The sequence below is a fragment of the Rhinoraja longicauda genome, chromosome 23 (genome assembly GCF_053455715.1).
Source record: "Rhinoraja longicauda isolate Sanriku21f chromosome 23, sRhiLon1.1, whole genome shotgun sequence".
NCBI lineage: Eukaryota > Metazoa > Chordata > Chondrichthyes > Rajiformes > Arhynchobatidae > Rhinoraja > Rhinoraja longicauda.
Genome location: NC_135975.1, coordinates 36,275,812 through 36,288,355, shown reverse-complemented (window position 1 = coordinate 36,288,355; position 12,544 = coordinate 36,275,812). Strand labels below are relative to the sequence as shown.

The window sequence follows — 12,544 nt, the reverse complement described above, 5'->3', positions numbered from 1 at the left end:
TCAGTCTGAAAAAGGGTCGCGATCCGAAACGTCACCTATTCCTTTTCTCCAGAGATGCGGCCTGACCCGCTGTTACTCCAGCATTTTGTGTCTGTCTTCAGAAACACCCCAGCCAGCGTGTTTAAACAGCTTCTATAGTTTCAGGAGCACTGTACTTACAGTAACTGTCTTCAAGTCAAATAAAGAGATAATGGAGCTGCAGGAAATGCAGCTAGATTTGCAATCTAGTCAGCAACAACAATTCTCAGGATGAATTAACCATTTGGGAATTTGGGAAATAATATAAGAAAATAACTGCAGATGGGAAATAATTAAGGAAATAACGGTGGGAAATAATAATGGATATCCTGTTTTGCTGCACCAGGGCAAAATATACACAATAAATCAGAACTAAACTGAAATGTACACCAGGATATCAACCAGACAAGGAGTGAACATAAAAATTCTCACCTGTTTGGTAATCGTGAAGTGATGCTAAAATATCCAGAAGTATATATTCAGGCAAATCATTTTGGACAATGTATTTCATATGTTTTGTACTAATTGATTGGTCCCGTGTTAGTTCCTGGGAACTGTGCAAGATACAGTTGGCCTGTATAATTGTAGCATAGAAGAACAGAAATTTGTTAATTTACAGATTGATGGAACTTTCTTGTATTAAAATACCACTTGTCGTATCTTTTGAGTCTGTTATTTCTAAATTACTTATTTTACCTTAGCAAAGTAAAGACAAAAGTGGCGGTTTTAACATTAAGCTTCAAAAGCAAGTAGCTCAAGATGGCGAATTGCAGGGGTTTCGGGTGAGAGGTCACAAAATGACCATGGCGAACAGGCATAGGGATTATCCCAAAACATATTTATAAGCCTATTAGAAGAAGTTATAAGAAACAAGAGGATATCTATGGAACGAGTAGGTCTCTTTCCAAGCAAAAGGGAAATCAATTTCTGAGGCCAGGAGATGTGAGCTAGATCCTCAATTAATCTTTCCTATCAATATTCCCTAGGAAGAAGGACATGGAGGATGGCGAGTGAGGGGAGGGATATGCTGATATTCTGGAAATGTGTCAGGAAGAAGAAAGTGTCCGAGACACATTAAGGTGGACACACCTCCAGGGCCTGACAGGATCTATCCCAGGATCCGATGGGAAGCAACAAAGGATATTGATGGGGGTTTCACTGAGATTTCTGCATCTTTGAGAAGGGCAATAGGGGTAAACCAGGAAAGTGCAGGCCAGTGAGCATTACATCAATGGTTGGAAAATTATAGGAAAAATCGAAGATATAGGATTTCTGTTCACAGGAAAAGGCAGAGTGATTCCATTTACAAGATGGCATATGACACCACCAGAGTGGGCTGGATCTCGAACAGTGACAAGAAGGAGTTCGGGAAGGTGATAGGGAGTTTAGTGACACAGTGTCAAAACAAAAACTTCTCCCTCAATGTCCGCAAGATGAAGGAACTAATCATTGGCTTCCTCTACTTGATTGCCTCTACTTCCTTAGAAAGCTTAGGAATTTCAGCATGTCCCCTACAACATCACACAAACCAACCTCTCTACTATTGACTCCTTTTAGACCTCACGCTGCCCTGGTAAAGCCAGCAGCATAATCAAGGACGAGACACACCCCGGCCACTCCCTCTTCTCCCCTCCCCCATCAGACAAAAGGTACAGAAGTGTGGAAACGCGCACCTCCAGATTCAGGCAGTTTTTTCCCAGCTGATCTCAGGCAACTGCCACAACCAGAGAGCAGTGCAGAAGTACTATCTACCTCATTGATGACCCTCAGACAATCCTTGATTGGACTTTGCTGGCTTTACCTTGCACTGAACGTTATTCGCTTATCATGTATCTGTATACTGTAAATGGCTCGATTGTAATCATGCATTGTCTTTCTGCTGACTGGTGAGCACGCAACAAAAGCTTTAACTGTACCTCGGGACAATAAACAAAACTGAACTGAACTGAAAAAAATCCTTTCACATCATGCAGGGCTCAGTAAGCACTTACCACGTGAAGGGGTAATTTATGTGTGCTTTTTTCATTTTCATATATTCCTGCCCTCACAAGGGTCAGGCCAACTCCTGGTTCATCGATCCAGTGCCGCCAGGACACCGGGCCTTAAAGAAATTATCTCTGCAAATCTTGTCACATTTCCTTAGGCCAAGATGAGACTTGGCAGAGACTTGGGATTTGCAGGATGGCACTGGAACCTGGCAACTTTCTGCCCACTGTTCCAGAAGAGGATCTAATGTATTCATATATGGCATGATTTGTTTGGATAGCATGCAAACAAGCATTTCACTGTATCTCTGTACACGTGGCAATAAGTTAAACTAAACTAAACTTCATGTACATGCCCCAATTAGCTTTAATGGTGCTGAAGGGTGGATGGTCAAGCGCTTCATGTTGGTAAATATCACCAATATTTTATCCTGGTTCAACAATATTGAAGTACAGCCAAAAAAGCACATCGATGTCTCCACTCCCTTTGAAGACGAGGGGGCTATTAGGCAGGAGCTAGTGCGGGTAGATTGGGAGCAGTTGTTACTGGGTAAGTCCACAGAGAACATGTGGGAGTGGTTTAAAGGCCAGGTGATCTCAGTGCAGGATCAGCATGTTCCAGTGAGGAGGAAGGATAAGGACGGCAAGGTAAGGGAACTATGGATGACCAAGGAGGTTGGAAACTCAGTCATGAAGTAAAAGGAAGTGTGTCAGGTTTAAGGAGTTGGCACCTGATGGGGCCAACAATGAATATAAAGCAAGTAGGAAAGAACTCACAGACAATTAGAAGGGCTAAAAAGTGGCATGAAATGTCATTGGAAATTCAGAATATGGAAAATCCCAATGCTTTTTATACATTTTAATACAGTTTTTTAAAAAGAAGGTGGTGACCAGGTAGAAAGTAGGACCACTCAAGGATTACAGAAGGTATCTATGCTTAGAATCAGAGGATGTAGGTGAGGTGCTACCACTCTCTATGTACTTTGCATCTGTATTCACTGAGGAGAAGGACCTGCAGGACAGTGCGATCAGTGTGGAGAAAACCAATATTCCAGGGCAGTCCGAGATCGAGACAAAGATGGTGCTCATGCTCTTGGAGAGTAGTAAGGTATCTAAGTCCCCAGGGCCTGGTGGGATCTACCCCCGGTTATTGAGGGAGGCAAGAGAGCAGATTGTGGAGGCCTTGACAAAGGGTATTTCCTCTCTAGCCACAGGCATTGTTCCGGGGACTGAAGAGTGGCCAATGTTGTTCCTTTGTTTAAGACGGGAAGTAGAGAGAATCCAGGGAACCATACATCAATGTTAGGGAAATTTGGAGAGAATTCATTGAGTTAGAAATGATTCCCATTTGGAAGAGACGGGATAATTAGCATGTTACTAAGTTGATTGAGTTTTTTTGAGAAGGTAATGGAGGAGATTAATGTAGATAGGGCAGTGGATGTTGTATACATGGATTTTAGTAAGGCTTTTGACAAGGTACCTCATGGTGGGGTTCTCTGGAAGATTAAGATGCATGGGATTCACGGTGACTTAATTGTATGGATTTAGAACTGGTTTATTCATAGAAGACTTATTCATAGAAGGTTATGGTAGAAGGAAGATATTCAGGATGGAGGTCTGTGACCAGTGGAGTTCCACAGGGATCTGTGTTGGGACCTCTGATGTTTGAGATTTCTATAAATGACCCAGATGTACATGTAGATGAGCTGGTGAGTAAGTTTGCTGACAACACCAATATTAGAGGAGTTACAAACAGTGAGGAAAGCTCTCAGAGATATGGTGCAAGATAGATCAGCTGCAAAAATGGGTAGAGAAATGGCAGATGGAGATTAATCCGAGAAATTGTAAGGTGTTACACTTTTAGAGGTTGAATATATTCAGAGAGTATACAGTTAATGGCAAGATCCTTAACAGCATTGATGTGCAGAGAGATCTTGGGAGTCCAACTTCATATGTCAATGAAGGTATAGGGTGGTAAAGAAGATGAATGGTATGCTTGCTAGGGGCATTTAATATAAGAGTCAGGAAGTCATGATGCAGCTCTATAAGAGTTGGATAGGACTAATTTGGAGTGTTGCGTGCAGTTCTGGTCGCACCAGCATAGGAAGGATGTGAAGGCTTTGGAGAAAATGCAGAGGGAGTTCACCAGAACGCTGTCTCGATAAGAAGGTTTCAGACACAAGGAGAGGTTGAATGAACTTGCATTGTTTACTCTGGAACATTGGAGATTGAGGGGAGACTTGATAGAAGTATATAGAATTATTAGGGGCATAGATAGGGTAGACTGCCAGAACCCTTTTCCCAGTGTGAAAACATCTAACATTAGAGGGCATAGCTAAAGGTGAGAGGGGGAAAGTTTAATGGAGATGTGCGAGGCATGTTATTTAAACATAGAGGGTGGTGAGGGCTTGGAATGCTGTGCCAGGGCTGGTGGTGGAGGCAGATATGATAGTGGCTTTATGGACAGGCACATGAAAATGCAGGGAATAGGGGGATATGTATTGTGCACAGGCAGATGAGATCAGTTCCACTAAGCATCATGTTCGGCACAAACATTATGGGCTGAAGGGCCTGTTCCTCCACTGGACCGTTCTTTGTTAGTGTATAAAATCACCAGAGGAATAGATAGGGTTAATGCCCAGACTTTATCCAGGATAGGGAAATCAAAAACCAGATGACATAGGATTAAGGTGAGAGGGACAAGATTTAATACAAATCTGAGGGGCAACTTTTTCACTCAGCGGGTGATGGATATATGGAATGAGCAGCCAGACTTGGTAGTTGAGGCATTCAAAAGACACTTGGACAGATACATGGATAGGAAAAGTTTAGAGGGATATGGGCCAAACGCGGGCAAATAGGACTAGCTTAGATGGGGCATCTTGGTCAGCATGGATGAGTTGGACTGAATGGCCCGTTTCTGTTTCTGGCAGCATTTCCTGAGAACATGATTAGGTTTCATTTCAAGTCAGGGCTCTTTTTCAGACTGATTGTAGTATGGGGGAGAAGGCCGGGAGAGGTAGGGGTTGGGATAAAGCCAGGCGAGTAATAGGTGGATACAGGTAAGGGGGTTTTGATTAGTAGATGAGTGGACAAAGGTCAGAGATGGGAAGAAGGCAAATAGCTGTGAGGTACGGAGAGAAGGTGTGCAAAATGTGAAACCAGAGGAGGTAGGTGGGTAGAATGACCTCTAATATTGGAGTCATTCAAGAGGAAAGTGGGGTGGGATAGTGGGAGAAATGGGTGTGTATCCAGGTGGGGTGCACATGCCATGCCTCTTATCTCATGGCTTTTTCTACTTTTTCCATCTCCGGCCTTTGTCCGTGCATCTGCCGATCACTACCCCCATCAACTGTTTCCACCTATCACTTTCCTGGCTTTGTCCCTCCTGCACGTCTCTCCCAGCTTTCTTCCATCCACTACATTCAGTCTGAAGAAGGGTCCCAATCTGAAAGGTTGCCCAGCCATATTCTCAAGAGATGCTGCCTGACTCACCAAGTTACACCAACACTTTGTGTCATTTTTGTGCACTTGCATCTGCAGTTCTCTTGATAAGTGTCTCTTATCAACTTTTACAGATGCACCATAGAAATCATCCGATCAGGATGTATCACAGTTTGGCTTGGCAACAGCTTCACCCAAGACCACAAGAAACTGCGGAGATGTGGATGTAGTCAGTCCATCAGTCCAGTGGTGCTGGCTCGAAGGCCAAATGGCCTTCTCCTGCACCTATTTTCTATATTTTCTATCACACAAAGCCACCTCTCCTGCTCCCCACCTCCTCATCAACTCCATCCATGCTTCACATGCTTCCTACCTTGGGAAAGCAGCCAACATAATCAAGGGTTGTTTTCACCTCAATTCTCTCCTCTACATTCTCCCATCAGGCAGAACATGCCACCAGATTCGGGAACAGATTCATCCCCATTATTATCAGGTCACTGAATGGTCCTCCCATAAGTTAAAGTGTAGTCCCAATCTTCCAACCTACCCCATTGTGGCTTTCCTTGCACCTTTTTTTCATTTGCACTTTCTCTGCCGTAACATTATACTCTGCCCTCTGCATAACTCTTTGCATTACCTGTTGTACTTGTGCGTGGTTTGATTGTACTTATGTATAATAAGATTTGACTGGACAGAATGCAAAGTTTTTCACTGTATCTTGGTACATGTGACAGTTCCCATTAGCAACACCAATACAGATTCGGAGGATTGAGAATAGATTTGTTAAAGGGAAATTGTGTATCACAAAGCTGATTGTTTGTTTCGAGATCACTGAGAAAATAGATGGCATCAGGGTGGTAGATATAGTTTACATGAACTTTAGCAAAGCTTTGGATAAGGTCACTTGGCATCTAGTCCAAAAGGTGAGGTCATATGAAATCTAAGATATGTTAGCAAACTGGATCTTAAACTGGCTTGTTGATGAGAGGCAGAGGGTCGTGGACATGGGGTTTAATTCTGACAAGAGGTCTGTAATCAATCGTATATTGTTAGGATCAAAGCTGTTGTTTATCATACGTATGTAACATGAGAATGTACTTGATACGAAGTTACAGAGGGAGTCAGATCAATTGGAAAGTTGCGCAGAGCAGGAAGAGATGAAATTTAATCCAGAAAATGTGAGGTATTGCATTTTGTGTCGTCCAATACGAATAGTGTATATACAGTAAGTAGTTAGACATACGAGATGTTGGGAACCTGTAGCAAAAGTAAGCTGCTGCCAAATAAGCAGAGATCAGGGAGACAGTTAGAACTGTTCTCCCAGGGTGGAAATGTCCAGCAGAGCAAGAAAGTGAGAGGGGAAAAGTTGAATGAGATGTGCAGGGCAAGTTTTAGGTCTCACAGAGGGCAGTGAGGGCCTGGAACACACTGTGAGGTGGTGGTGGAGGCAGATATAATGGTGGCATTTAAGATGCTTTTAGATAGGCACATGTAAGTGTAGGGAAGAGAGGGGTATGGATCATGTACAGGCAGATGAGATCAGCTCAGCTGGGCTTCACGTTCCTCACCAACATTGTGGGATGAAGGGCCTGTTCCAGTGCTGTACTGTTCTATGCTCTACTTTCTAACTTAACTGGTCAAGCAGAAAATGATGAAGGATCTTGACCCGAAATGTCAACCATCCCTTTGCTTCAACAGATTCTGTTAGACCAAAAGAGTTCTTCTGGTCGTTTAATTTTTACCTCAGGAGTTTTGATGTACAGAGGGACTTTGACGTTCAAGTATATAGCTCCCTGACAATGTCAAAACAGTTGGATGGAGTAGTAAAAAAAAGGTATGCTTGCCTTAACAGGCCAAGGGATTGAGTATTTGGGACATTGTGTTTCAGCTGTGTAAAACACAGCTTGGTCCACACGTGGGAGTATTGTGTAATGCCGGTTGCCAAACCAACAGGCAGGTTGTGGCAGAAATAGAAAGAGCATGTGGGACATTGACCAGGACATTGCCTCGAACGGAGAGCTCAAGGTATGAGGAGAATGGATGGTGTTTATCCTCATTGGAATTAGGAGACTGAGAGGTGACCTGAAAGAGATTATTAAATTATGAGGGGTATGGATATGATAAAGAGTCTGAGATTTTTAAGAGGAGTGGGAGGTCTAAAACTAGTTCAAATGTAATGGTTACAAGCCACTTGGGATTTAATGTGTTCGATTTTGGATCATGTTTAGGATGAACAAGCTGAAGACCACAGGTTTTATTCCTGAAGGGCATAAGTTAGGAGCAGATGGGTTTTACCAGCAGTTTAAAGGCCGTCCTTGGTAATTAGCTGTTATATGAATTCCAGATTAATGTGATGGAGGGCTTTGCTTTGTCACCAGTCTGCCGCTGTAGCAATACTACAGATGGGAGGTTCTTTGCGAATTGATCTTTGCCATAATGTGTTGAGGATCATCTATTTTGGTCTGCATTACTCAGGTTTACCAAAGAGAGTTAACAAAATCACTGCTTGTAGAACGCTTGGTGTGTACATTGTAAATTAAAGCCACCTGCAACACTATATATTCCTCTCCACTTTTTGTTATTTTAACCAAAGACTTGTTTGAATCCCATGTCATTAAACGCTTGTCGGGAACAAATGCCCAATGTCCATTTCCTTTGCCTCTAGTCTCCTCTCGTTGTTACTTGAGTTTCTCAGTTTTTCTATACTTGCACTGGACATATCCATGTTAGACATTGCCCCCCAGAGGTCATATTCTGTCTTTCTGAGACCACAGTTGCATTTTCTCTCCATTAATACACTGTATGCACCAGAACAAAAAGATTGTTCGGAATACTTTCTCTGAGCTTGAAACGTACCTGATTTGCAGCTCTGATTGCAACCCAGGCCAGAATCTTAGATTTTGGAGGCGGCCTCAAAACAACTTGCAATACTTCTTTCAATCTTCCTTGGCCAGTAATCTTGTTAGAAAAAACAAAGTTATTTATATTTAATAAACTCTTTGCTTAAATCTGTCAAAATCTGTAGTCTATAAATTCATTTGTTTATAAAAGTATAAACTAAAATTGCACTATGCCAAATACCTACACCAGTTTGCTTTTAATCCCACTGTTTTATGCATACATTTTATGCAATGGCTTGATGGATACCAATCACAACCTTTTTCACATTTATATACTTTTATTGCAAGTACTTTTAGTGTCGTGCAAACCCTTTCATTCAAGAAACTCATTTACTTTCTGGTGAATTCATCCCTTTAAGAAGGAGATGGCCAGGTCAAGTCATATCTGCTTCATATTCCTCTTACGCAAGAGGAGTGGCAATACTTGTGCACAAATCTGTTCCACTACGGATTTATAAAACCATACAGGATCCAGCAGGCAGATTTGTAATTATCCAGGGCTCATTACTAAATCAAGAAATAAATTTAGTAAGTGTATATGGCCTTAATAGAGACGATACAAATTTTTATAATAATCTGTTTCTTAAACGTTCTGAAAGACTAACCCCTCCACTACATACTCCTTTCAGAAATGTTTTGGAAAGTTTTACATATCTTGGAGTAAAAATCACTCCAACAATAGAATTCCTTGTGCCTACTAACTATAATCCGGTGGTTGACTCAGTGGTAGAATCTATTAACAGATAGAAATTCTTACCATTATCCATGATTGGACGTATTAATGTTCTCAAAATGAACATTCTTCCTAAGTTCCTTTACCTCTTTCAGACCATCCCGCTGGCTCCCCCTTTTAATTTTTTAACTAGAATGAAAAAGCTTTTTCGTAACTATATTTGGAACAGTAGACGTTCAAGGCTTCGCTTAACCCTGTTGTACTTACCACAGAGGTGGGTTAAAACTCCCTAACCTCCAGGGATACTATTGGGCGGCCCAGCTGAGGGCAGCCTCTTTTTGGTTTGAGCTTGAGTCACCCCTACATTGGATAAGGATGGAGGAGGCCACAACTTCTAATATTCCTTTAAATCTTTATCTATATTCAGCAAATATATCCACACTGAAAAAATACACTTCAAATCCTTTTGTAAAAAACACATAGTGTGGCATGAAGTGTTAAATTATCTGGGGGAAAATCCTCCTCTATCCCAATTTTCACCAATCTGGGGAAATAGAAACTTTACGCCAGGCACTAATGACTTGGGTTTTAAGACATGAGCGGACAAGGATATCAGTAAAATCTCAGATTTATATAATAATGATATTCTTTTAAGTTTCAATGAAGTAAAACAAAAATTCGGACTTGACTCAAAACATTTTTTTAAGTATCTCCAGGTTAGAAACTTCATAACAAAGACGCAAAGCTCACTGGGTCTGCCAACTCAAAACTCTTTAGAAAAGGCGGCTTTAAACCATCATGAGGCAGGTGGCCAAATTATTAAAGGCTTGAGTGATGTTCAGATCTTGATGAAGAAATTACTGTAGAAGAATGGCAGGATATATGTTTACAATCTCAAGTCCAATCAATAAATACGTGGTTCAAATTACTCCAGTACAAATGGATAATGAGACTATATATTACTCCTGTTTTACTGCATCGCATTAACCCTAATACACCTGATCTATGATTCAAATGTGGTGTACATGAGAGTAGCTTGTTTCATTGCCTTTGGGAATGCCCACCATCCAAGAGTACTGGAAGGAGAAAATAACAACTTTATCTATTGCCACAAAAGAGAAGCTTCCACTCTGTCCTAAACTTTGTATTTTCGGGTGTTTTCCAGAAAGCTGTAAACTTGGATTGGAGGATAGCAAATGTTATCCCACTTTTTAAGAAAGGAGGGAGAGAGAAAACGGGCAATTATAGACCAGTTAGTCTGACATCAGTGGTGGGGAAGATGCTGGAGTCAATTATAAAAGACGAAATTGCTGAGCATTTGGATAGCAGTAACAGGATCATTCCGAGTCAGAATGGATTTACGAAGGGGAAATCATGCTTGACAAATCTACTGGAATTTTTTGAGGATGTAACTAGGAAAATTGACAGGGGAGTCAGTGGATGTGGTGTACCTCGACTTTCAGAAAGCCTTCGACAAGGTCCCACATAGGAGATTAGTGGGCAAAATTAGAGCACATGGTATTGGGGGTAGGGTACTGACATGGATAGAAAATTGGTTGACAGACAGAAAGCAAAGAGTGGGGATAAATGGGTCCCTTTCGGAATGGCAGGCAGTGACCAGTGAAGCAAGGTTCGGTGCTGGGACCCCAGCTATTTATGATATACATTAATGACTTAGATGAAGGGATTAAAAGTACCATTAGCAAATTTGCAGATGATACTAAGCTGGGGGGTAGTGTGAATTGTGTGGAAGATGCAATAAGGCTGCAGGGTGACTTGGACAGGTTGTGTGAGTGGGCGGATACATGGCAGATGCAGTTTAATGTAGATAAGTGTGAGGTTATTCACTTTGGAAGTAAGAATAGAAAGGCAGATTATTATCTGAATGGTGTCAAGTTAGGAAGAGGGGATGTTCAACGAGATCTGGGTGTCCTAGTGCATCAGTCACTGAAAGGAAGCATGCAGGTACAGCAGGCAGTGAAGAAAGCCAATGGAATGTTGGCCTTCATAACAAGAGGAGTTGAGTATAGGAGCAAAGAGGTCCTTCTACAGTTGTACCGGGCCCTGGTGAGACCGCACCTGGAGTACTGTGTGCAGTTTTGATCTCCAAATTTGAGGAAGGATATTCTTGCTATTGAGGGCACCTGGAGTACTGTGTGCAGCGAAGGTTCACTAGGTTAATTCCCGGAATGGCGGGACTGTCGTATGTTGAAAGGCTGGAGCAATTAGGCTTGTATACACTGGAATTTAGAAGGATGAGGGGGGATCTTATTGAAACATATAAGATAATTAGGGGATTGGACACATTAGAGGCAGGAAACATGTTCCCAATGTTGGGGGAGTCCAGAACAAGGGCCACAGTTTAAGAATAAGGGGTAGGCCATTTAGAACGGAGATGAGGAAGAACTTTTTCAGTCAGAGAGTGGTGAAGGTGTGGAATTCTCTGCCTCAGAAGGCAGTGGAGGCCAGTTCGTTGGATGCTTTCAAGAGAGAGCTGGATAGAGCTCTTAAGGATAGCGGAGTGAGAGGGTATGGGGAGAAGGCAGGAACGGGGTACTGATTGAGAGTGATCAGCCATGATCGCATTGAATGGCGGTGCTGGCTCGAAGGGCTGAATGGCCTACTCCTGCACCTATTGTCTATTGTCTATTGTCTTAACAATACAGATAAGAAGATGGTTATATTTTGTCTGCTTGAAGCTAAACATGAAATTGCTTTGTCATGGAAATCAGTTTATTGACCAAACAAGCAAAGTTGATGGATTACTGCAGTGTCTTGCTTTGGAGAAACTTACATATATAGTTAAGGGGAAATATGACACTTCTGAAAAGATTTGGGGCTCATTTATGAAATTTCTGGAGGGGCAGATTTTACTGAGGCCTTGTAGTGAACTGCTAACTGTCTTTATTTTCATTGTGATTATTGTCTGGTTGGGTTATTAAAGGTGGGAGCAGTTTGTATGTGTACATGTGTATGTGTGTATATGTATATATATATATATATATATGTGTATATATATATATATATATATATATGTATGTAGACATGTACTATAGCAGAAACGTGCCTTACTTCCTTTATATTTAAAATGCCTTTAGGTGCCTAAAAGTGACCTTGCTGTTGATGTGCCTTGTTATGTTATGTTATTTTATGTTATGTTAAATGTTTTTGTATGTTATTTGAAAAAGCAATAAAAATAATATTTAAAAAAACCCCAAAACCTGTAAACCTACCCCGTCTCACCTTAAAACAATGCCCTCTCGCTTTTGATACTCCTATTACAGGATAATCCAGGTTCTGACTCTCTTCCCTATCAACTCCTCTCATGATTTTTATACTTCTAATATTTATTTACTTAAGTATTATGATTTTATCTACTTCTATCATGATTTTATATACATCCACCTCAGCATCCAATACTCCAATGAAACCAATCTAAGTTTGTCCAACATATCCTTTGTAGGTAATATTTTTTAATTCAGGCACCATCCTGCTGAAATGTGTAAGAAGGAACTGCAGATGAC

At 41.5% G+C, this 12,544-nt stretch overlaps 1 protein-coding gene across 1 annotated transcript in view; it reads right to left on the bottom strand.

Annotated features, from left to right (window-relative positions):
• Positions 1–12,544, bottom strand: part of cfap54 (cilia and flagella associated 54) — a 300,159-nt gene that overhangs the window by 32,207 nt on the left and 255,408 nt on the right. The window contains exons 61-62 of the mRNA XM_078420057.1: positions 8,304–8,405; positions 451–592 (exon numbers count right to left, since the gene is read on the bottom strand). Coding sequence (XP_078276183.1) covers positions 451–592; positions 8,304–8,405 — 244 coding nt within the window. The remainder of the gene's footprint in view (positions 1–450; positions 593–8,303; positions 8,406–12,544) is intronic.